At 33.8% G+C, this 10,000-nt stretch overlaps 3 protein-coding genes across 5 annotated transcripts in view; 2 read left to right on the top strand and 1 right to left on the bottom strand.

Annotated features, from left to right (window-relative positions):
- Positions 1–399, top strand: part of LOC122261050 (uncharacterized) — a 5,144-nt gene extending 4,745 nt beyond the window's left edge. Inside the window, exon 2 of the mRNA XM_043028551.2 lies at positions 1–399. This exon is cut by the window's left edge and continues 2,720 nt beyond it. The gene's annotated coding sequence lies outside the window, so the exon portion shown is untranslated.
- Positions 400–1,812: 1,413 nt separating this feature from the next.
- Positions 1,813–7,557, bottom strand: LOC122261053 (ras-related protein Rab-18). The gene is made up of 6 exons (XM_043028554.2): positions 7,372–7,557; positions 5,847–5,964; positions 5,193–5,384; positions 4,909–5,034; positions 4,477–4,592; positions 1,813–3,453 (listed from the first exon to the last, which is right to left on the bottom strand). The coding sequence occupies exons 1-5, from the start codon at positions 7,440–7,442 to the stop codon at positions 4,479–4,481; spliced, it is 621 nt and encodes a 206-aa protein (XP_042884488.1). The 5' UTR covers positions 7,443–7,557; the 3' UTR covers positions 1,813–3,453; positions 4,477–4,478.
- Positions 7,558–7,777: 220 nt separating this feature from the next.
- LOC122261052 (uncharacterized) overlaps positions 7,778–10,000 on the top strand; it is a 9,092-nt gene continuing 6,869 nt past the window's right edge. Inside the window, exon 1 of one of the 3 annotated variants that reach the window (XM_086539496.1) lies at positions 7,778–7,914. The gene's annotated coding sequence lies outside the window, so the exon portion shown is untranslated. Of the gene's footprint in view, positions 7,915–7,939; positions 8,078–10,000 lie in introns of those variants that run through there. The other 2 variants (XM_086539501.1, XM_086539505.1) reach the window with 2 other exon arrangements.

The following is a 10,000-nucleotide window of genomic DNA, read 5'->3' as shown; positions in this document are numbered from 1 at the left end:
TGAAAACCAAGAAATTGCAGTTATGCATTATATATTATTAAAATGTGTCTGTAAAAACAAGTAATGAATTACTCCATGTACATCTTTTTTCATTTTCTGTTTAGTTATTTTTTTCTCAACAATGTCTAGTGGACAGAAGCTTTAAAAATAAAAATGATTTTATGTAATATATTTTCTTGTGATAATAACATATACATTGAATATTTCTTTGCATTCACTAACCTTTGTTGAAATTTGGGATAATATGTAACTTCAGTATTCCCAGACCTTTTATGTAGTTTTTTTTCTGCTTTTGTATGGTAGGAATATACATATAGCTTACTTCTCATTGTGATCATAATAAAAAGGTCTGTTTTTCTAGCTTGCTGATTTGAAATGAAGAAATAAATTAGTGATTGACTGGCTGTGTTAATTACCATACTTATGGAAAGGGAGGAAAATAATAGAATAATAATGCAGACTATGAAGAATTTTCAAGAGTATTTGTCACAACTGAATTTATTTTAGATGTTCATGATCAATCAAATATGCTTTTGGTTTGTAGAATAAAAGAAGATTTTTGTTGTTGTTTATTGAAAACATTACATTATAGATATACCTTGCTTCATTCTATGCTATGTACATTGATGATTTTCTAGTATACACAAAGCATAATTCAAGTATAAAATATTCTGTGCACTTTTACCTACACTAAAGGATGTTAATATAGCCCCATTTTTAAAATGCCTCCCATATATTGTAATCACAGATGTTAACCTAAAGTGGAATTTTAGTGATTTTACATACATAAATATATAATGCTGCCCTTGGCTGACAGTGTGGAGTAGATGAGTATAGTTCAACCTTTTATAATCATTATTTACTAATCTCGACACTTTGACTAATTCTAAAACAAAATAGGCATAATCAAATATTGATATAAAACAAAACTCATGGGATTGGGGAAACTTAAATACAGATATTACCTGAAGTGCTTGTTATATGGAAACATTATGGTGCATAAAAAACCTACATTTAGTTTCTTATGCAGTGACATTGCATTGAAAAGTACTTGTCAACCTTGTCTCAGTGCTGTAATCTCTAATCTATATATGAAAAATCTTGAACAGACATGTATATATGTGCATGCAAGCCCTCATTCACTCTGTATCTGTCACTCACTCACTCACTCCAAAACAAACACACACACACAATTGATACTTATTTTTATTAAACATAACTAATATTCATTATCTGATATATTAAGACATAAAAATATGAAAAATGATTTACTAATCTTGGCTATACTGTAAATAAACTATACAAAATCAATAGTTTTCTGAATGCAAATTGAAGTGTCATAGATATCAACTGCATTTTAAGTGTATATCAATAAAGTCATTTACATCACTGAGACCTCCAGTTGTTTACTGAATGAGCAAAAATACACATCCAAAATATTTATGAATGATTAAGAAGAGTTAACTTGGTCTCTAAATATTTATGTTTTGTATTACGGATATCTCTTTCTAGGCTCTAGTCTGCCACATCCACACAAGTGGGTATGCCTGGTGGAAAGTACCCTCAGATTGTCAGGAATGCCCAACTGTTGTTCTCATGGCCAGCCACAACTTTCAGTAGTCAGTACTATCAGTAAATGATTGAATGTGGTATGGCTATTGTCTGGCAATTTTGCTCAACTATAGGCACAGATATTCCTCAAGTTTGCTTGTCAAAATTGCCTGTTGACAGGCTTTACCACTCCTGACTGGCTGTCATGCCCAACCATGTGGATGCAGTTTAAGTGTAAATCAGGTAGTTAAACACTGCAAATGGAAATGAAATAAATATTTCCTTAGTTTATTTTCATTATCATTACATTTATCTTATTGTGTTTAAGGGATTCTGTTTATCATAATAAAAAATATAAACATAAATATGTAAAGTTATCCTTTATATGATTACATAATATAACAATAATAGACTGGCTTTCCCCCTTGAATATTATCAGATAGCCAAAAATTTGCCTTTATTTTTTGACAACCTTTAATGTTTTACATACTTTCTTTACCATTTCATGTTCCTAAACTTCCCTAAGAGGTGTTACAGCTCCCACAGTGATCATTAGCCTTTAAACAGTGTAGAGAGACAATTCTTTGAATTTTGAAAGTGCAAACAGAATTCTTCCTAACCCTTGTATTTAACTACCAGCATACTTGCTTGATCTATTAAGTGAAAACAGCAATGGTAATGCACAGATCTTTGGGATATATGCCAAAAATGGCAAATGTTAATGCATAGAACTTAGATATGGGACACCCAGGTTTCCACAAAGGCAAACTTGTGTCTCTTGTTAAACACCAACTACAGCCCATGCAGGGAAAAGATAGCAATGAAGCTACAGACACTGTGTGTGTGTGTGTTCATACTTTAATCTAATTTATGATTACCTCTCAGAACTGTCTAAAATGCTGTAATGCTCAAGGTAGAGAAAAATAAAGAAAATAAAGCTTAATTCTGAATGTTTGAGTTTGCATGTTTTAAAACCAAATTTGATTTTTGTTGATGTAATGAATGAAACTGTTCCTTAATACTTACATCTTTAATTAGAACTACCTTCGGGGTACAAAAGAAAATTATACATAATAATGTATTTACTTTGAAAGCAATATACAGTATATGCACATGAACTTAGTATCAGCATTTAGTCTTGTAAAAAAGGATTAGTCTTATTGATTTAATAAGCACCATATGATTACTGTTCCTTCTATTTTCCTCATGGCACCCTTTAACTCCTTTACAGAAGTACTTTGCACGAACTTCGAGAAAATATTCATTCACTTTAGGATAGATTATTTCTGAGATTATTGAAATTTTAAAATATGAACGTTAGTCAGAGGACAAAATATTAATAATGATATTTTATTGCATGGGACAGCATAAAGAAAAATTACCATCTAAGAAAAAAGCACATAATATATTCTATCCTTATATCATAACTAATATATATATTTTTCCTTTTTAAAGAAATAATTTCATGTGTAAGAACATGCTGAGAGACCTTAACTTACAGAGGAAACACATCTCAACAAAACCTAATGACTTTGAAGATTAAAACTCTGTGCACAGTAATTTTTCTACTTTCTTATTCCTTACTGACTTGAAAAGAAAATGTGAACCCTACTGATAGGGAATTAACAAATTGTCCCATGTTCTGCCAATGTCTAGAAACTACTTAATATGATTCTTCCTTCCACTCACTAGCACTTACATAAAATTAATCTGTTAACTAGTAACTCAGCAATCTCTCAATATCAGCAAGACATCAAGCAGAACAGGACTGAACGACTACTAACATTAAAGCGTAAAAAAAGCTAATCACAATCTTTTTCCTTAAATGGGTATCCTGTCAGCTCCATTGGTCTTTCTGCAGCCAGAGGTCATATTAAGTGACCACCTGTCCAGGCACCTAAGCTGGGAATTAAAAAGCTCAGGTTAAGAAAAGTTATGTCAGATTTTCATCTTCTTAAGGCATGTAGGAGATGCTAATTCACTTTTTACTCCGTTTAAGACAAGGCTGAGTTCAACCTCACTTTGAACCAAGCAGTCACTATAAAGAAAGTTACAATCTGCCCTAACATTTGCAAAATGTAATAGTGTTAGGGTAGGCCTTTACATCTGCAATATATAAACCAAAGTAAATTTTTCCCATTTGATGTACCACTAAGTAAAATGCCTTTTTTGTCAATAATACATATCCACTGAGGCTCTGGTGATTTGTTAACAAATAAGCTAACAAAATAAAGATACATTAGCAGATATATATGTCAACCTATATCAACATAAATAATAAACCATGTTCTCTTCAAGTTGTTACTAAAGACAGAATTTATGTTTTAAAAATTACATTGACAATATCTGTACTAATAAGAATATTAATAATAAAAATATTATTATTAAATAAAAATAATAATAAAATAAAAATAATAAAATAAAAATAGTAATAATAATAAAAAAAAAGATGGTTATAATAATACTGTTATAAAGGCTTATAATAATACTATCAATAATTACAATGGTTATACCAGAGTAGTAAAAAAGAAAGGCAAATATATAAGATGGATAAATCAAATATAAGAATAAATCATCAAAAATAGAGAGGAACTGTTTAAACATCAGTCCTATAACAGAGTATAATGAGAAATGTGCAATGTAAGGTACAATAAATACTGTATGTCAATCAAGAAGAGAACAGCCATTTTATACAGTTGTATGTTGAAAGACACTCAGCCTATATACAAAGGTATGAAGTGCATTTTATATATAAAAGAATAAAGAAGCTAAGGGTTTATAAAGGAAGAGTAAAAAAATAATGGTACTCATATAAAATGAATAAATAATTATAATGGAGGAAAATAATTTAAATAATTTATAATCCACAAGAAGAATATCCTAAATTGAAAAAAAAAAAAAGAAGAAATATCTCTATCTCATTACTTTTAAAGAACTGAACAATATCCGCAGTAAGAATCTTCATTATGATTCTGGTGGGAGACGTTGAAACCACCCTGCGATCTCTGGTCCATCTCCCATAATCCTGGAGTTTGAATGATCTGGCAAAGAGAAAACAAGAAATAGATCATGAGAAGTTTCATGAGAAAGTGACTAATAAAGCTATCACAAACCCTACTGATAGAATGCATAATCTAAAAAAGTTGAGACCTATGGAAATGATGTGATATCTGTATCTGCTACTCTAGAGGTACTTAAGCAATTATAGAGATGACAATCTATTTCATAGAAATGAAGTTATTCATTCTGCTAAACCTTTCATTTTTATCAATTATTTCTATAATGGATGTCTGGTCATTAAAACAGGTTTTTACTTAACATTAATCTCAGCATTAGAATAGCCCTATATCTACAAACCTTCTGGACAAGTTCTTCAAAGGCACACTGCACGCCATCCTTTGTTTTGGCGGAGGCTTCAATAAAGAGCATTGCATGACGTCTCGCAAACTTGAGGCCTTCTTCTCTACTGACTTCAATCTTTTCCTAAAAAGAATGAAGAAAAGTGAATAAAACAGACTCAAATCTAGACACAGCAAACATACATATATGAAATTTATCACATTTTATCAGATCAATAGAATTCAAAACTTGACCAATATTTATCAAAATTCAGAACAATTAAATGAGCTACATTTCCAAACCTTGTCAATCTTGTTGCCCACAAGCATCTTCACAATATCTGTCTTGGTCGAGTAGGTATCAAGTTCATTAAGCCACATATCTAACTTGGTAAAGGAGTTCCTATTGGTGACATCATAGACAAGGATAACACCCTGGGCTCCTCGATAGTAGCTGGGTGTTAATGTTCTAAACCTTTCCTGACCTGCAGTATCCTGTTGGAAAGGGTAGTAATAACACATTAAAATTCATGATTAATATTTTACAGACTCATAATCAAAGACTTAAAAAAATGTTAATACAAAAAAGTTACATAATATTTGTCAAAACCTCTCAGGACATGTATTTCATAATTGTACAAACATTAAATATTTACATAATATCAACCCTTCCACTATGGGCATCTATCACAGGGTAGGATCACCTTTGCACTGCCATTTTTTGTTCAAAATACTAACTAATTATTCCTTCAGATGTGTAACTAAAGCATCATACCAAATTGCTAATATATAATATATAGATTAATATATCATACCATAAGCCTATAAAACTACAAAAAACACATCTTCATGTGTCTAGCCCAATCTGAACAAATTAAAATGTAGGCTATCTCGGAAGGGTTGAGAAATCTTATTCAAGGAAATATTGTTCCATTCATATGGCATTTATAAACTTACCCAAATTGCTAATTTTGTTACGTTGTTGTCTACACTTATTGTCTTAACCTTAAAGTCAACACCAATAGTTGCACTTTGCTCGGGGTCAAAAGTGTCATCTGTGAACCTAAGTAATAAGCTGGAAAAAGAGAGAACAGGTAATTAGGAATCATTTACATGAAATAGAAGAACAAAAAAACTTAAAGAACAACCATAAAATTACTGTAATGTATCATCAGACAAACATGCAAAATAGAGAGAGAGAGGAAATGAGAAAGAGAGATAGAGAAGAGAAAAGAAAAAAGAACTGAGAAAAAGAGAGCAGGAGAGAAGGGAAAGAGAGGGATATGGAGAGAGAAAGAGAGGGGAGAGACAAAGAGAGAGGAGAGAGGGAAAGAGGGGAAAGGGGATTATGGAGAGGGAAGTGAAATGAAGGAAAGAAAGAAAGAGAGAGAGAAGGAGAGAAAAGAGGAGAGAGAGAGAAGAGGAGAGAGAGAGAAGAGGAGAGAAGAGAGAAGAGGAGAGAGAGACGAGAGAGGAGAGAGAGACGAGAGAGGAGAGGGAGGAGGGAGGGGAAGGAGGGAGAGGGAGGAGAGAGAGGGAGGGGAAGGAGGGAGAGGGATGAGAGAGAGGGAGGGGAAGGAGGGAGAGGGATGAGAGAGAGGGAGGGGAAGGAGGGAGAGGGGGAGGGAAGGATAGAGAGATTGCGAGAGAGATAATTATTGTAAAATTATAATATTCATGGTAAGTTTTGTAATCATCCAGAATAGCATTGTGCACAAATAGAGTAAAACGATTGAAATGGTCTTTTAGAACACTATTGAATATAACAAAGAATTTACTAACATGAAGGTAAGCTTAAGATCACTTATCAAAGTATACAGATCAGTGGAGTTAAGTGACATCATACTCTCAATGCATTATGTTTTAGCAATGTCCAAGGTTAATCAACATCAAATAAAGAACGTGACAAAGCTTCATCTTTCCAAAATATATCTGGTGGAGATTTGTTGGCCTTTGCTGGAGCCCAAAGTTAGGATGCCACATCATTGCTTGATGTGGTCTAGATAATTACCATAGCATTCTACTAGCCTGGAAATTACCTAACCAAAATTATGCAGTATTGCTAGAGTACAAACATGGCAAAACTATGTTACAAAAGAAAAAAAAAAAAATACAAATCACATATGCACAAACTTCCACTTATTAAACAAACAGACAAACAATATATCTTTCAATTGTTCTCTTTCTGGCATGAATTACATGTAAACGTTACGAAAAATACCAAAATAACAGAAAGGAAAGACAATACAACTCTGAACAAAGACAGACAGTCAATCAATGTGTGTGGGTGTTTGTCTCGTCAGAACATCCTATCTCAATGCCAAATCTTCATTCTACCCTCAAAATAAACCTAACGACATGCATTTATCTTCAGAATGATGATTTAGACACAATCTACGAATCAGAAAAAGTGACATGTAAACGACACGAAGAAATAAAAATCCAATTTTTGCGTCACAACCAGTTTCCTCTTGTTTCTCACCTGGACTTCCCTACGCCGCTTTCTCCTATGATTAGGATCTTGAGGGTGGTGAGAATTTCGACGTCCGCCATCCTTAAATCCTAAAAGCTGAAGGAAGACGTGGAAAAAAGACGTTTAAAATAAGGATTCACACAGTCGCACTTTGACCACTTTGGTCTCTGTCAACACCTAGATTTCATTCCGCTGATTTTGATTTATGTATTAAGTTAGGTTTATATAAATTGTGTAAATACTTTTCTGTGAACTTGTGTAAAAGGATGAAAAGAATAATGCTGTTTAAGACTTTTAATTAATATGTGGATAGTTTAACAATCGATAGTTCAAATACCCATCTCGAAAAAATTCTCCCATTTCTCAAAAATATCATACCACACCCATATTCATAACCTCCATCAAACGACCTGTAATATAATCTGATCGCTCAATTATACGCACATGCAAAACCAATGGAGGAATACTATTTAAAAGGGCACAGCCTATTTAGCAGCGTTCGGGTAGTTGAAGACTTTGTCATGATTCAGGATCACGAAGAAGGAGAAAAGGGTGAGAAATTCCTCAAATCTCCCTATTTTAGCTCGTTTATGGGGGGAGGGATAGGAAAGTACTGTCAGGATCGTTAGGGCTGACAGAGGGATAGATAGTAGCTCGGTACAGACTTCGGGTAAGAGAGATTAATGAGGTTTGGTGACCGAAACATGATCGAGAGGTGAGCAACAATGCTAAAGGATGTACCTTGGGTGACACGAAAGCGGAACAGTTGATAATTCATTTTATTATGTCAGCTTGGTTCGTTATTAACGTTTTTGATATCATTAGATTCCATAGGATATGTACAATAAATCTGTGTTAACGCCCTAGTGAGTTGACCAACTGTAGTACTTACATGGTCGGGTAGAAGAGGAACATGAAGTATGAATGGAGAATTGCCAGGGAAAAACGGATCAGAAATCGTAGATAACAAGAACATAATCATATTTATCATGCCGTAGTAGTGCCTCTTCTGCCCAGTATTTTCCTACCTGGAGGATCTCCCACCCCCTCTCCTCCTAGCTTGTTGAACAAACATCCTCATCTTTCTCTTGCAATAAAGAGCCAAGACTAACTGCAGGGTCACAAAGTAGCAAATAATTCTGCTTTGACAGGCACTGGTGACAGTACGCCTGGCAACTGGTATTAGGGACCTCGGAGAGTGGCTGTTGTGCGAGGGAAGGTGCTCTGGCAGTCTGTGAAAATTACTGGTATATGTATTTTGACAGCCATGACCAATGTGGGAAAGAGTACATGGTTTGCTGAATTGTAGAATATTTTTCACGTATGGCATTTCCGCTGCAGGTCAAGAACAAAGAAGTTGCCCAGTATTTAGCTTAGAAATATCCTTGCAATAATTGCTTTGGATCTCCTTTGAAACTTTGTATGGAAATAACACCTAAAAAGAACAAAGAAATAGATGTTCAATTTGTCTACAGACCCCAGCCTATCAGAGCAATCAGTGGTATACAGGCGGGTCATAAGAAATGGCAGCTTCATTTAATTTATTGCAAATGGAGTTGTGCACCAAGCAATTGATAGCCACCAGTCTGAGTTCCATCCCACCTGAATATATATGGTGGATGTTTGATGGCCTTCACCAGAGCACGAAGTGAGGAAGCCACAGGCAACGCTGTGTACACTGGCGTGCAAACAAACAAACAAAAAAAACAAATAAGCAAACAATTTCCTATATGACCCCAAAACTATTAGATGGATAGTATTGGGATGCTAAATAAAAACAAATGGTTTACAAAGCAGTAGAACATAGGATTTATTCAACTAATATTCAGATGCATAAAAAACTTATATCGTAGTGAAGTCTATAGATGTCATGTACTGAAAGTTGCCAGATCACTGTCTTGACACCTGTTGATGTTTTCGTTCATATATGCTTGGATTTTGTAAAATGATTTGTTCTGTATTTGATGGGTGCTGCCATTGTACTGTGGCATTGTGTGTTTGGGAAGGAAGTCCAAGAGAACAGGTTTGAGTCCTACCAATGGATCAAACTTGGTAATGTTCTTTTCTCCATGTATCTCATGATTTAAAATGTATTTTTGCAGTGTGACCAAATCAGGTACACAGATAACATTGGTATATTTTGAAAGTGCAGAATTTGCAGCTATTTTAAAATGCTTTGAACATTAAAACATTATGTTATATAGAAATAGTGAATATTTTAAGAGAAATTTGGATATGTTGAGTATGTGTTCATTGTCACTTTTTTATATATTTGTTTAAATTTCCTCTTTTTGAAGGACCTTTTATTTCTACATTCCTAGTTATTGGATGATGAAAAATACATTTAAGGGATGTTATCCAGAGTAGAACCACATGGGAAGATAGAGAGATTGATGTAATTGTTGTAAAGAACTAGCACTATCTGGTACAATTTAAGTTCTAAGTATAGGTAAGGCCATACTTGCTTCAAAGTCGGTAGATTTACACATCAATCGATGCTGCAGCCACTATGTTTCACATACTAAGGAAGCAATACATGCACTTTTTCTTGCTAGAAGGTGGAATAGTGTTTTTTTTTCTAAATCATGAATTGGCAGGGTGTGGCATATCTTGATAAAGTCCTGGTCTGGATCATTAA

This window comes from Penaeus japonicus, unplaced genomic scaffold (genome assembly GCF_977035675.1).
Source record: "Penaeus japonicus unplaced genomic scaffold, GWHDUDI00000001_assembly GWHDUDI00000001, whole genome shotgun sequence".
Classification (NCBI taxonomy): Eukaryota; Metazoa; Arthropoda; class Malacostraca; order Decapoda; family Penaeidae; genus Penaeus; species Penaeus japonicus.
This window is presented reverse-complemented; position numbering and strand designations above follow the sequence as displayed.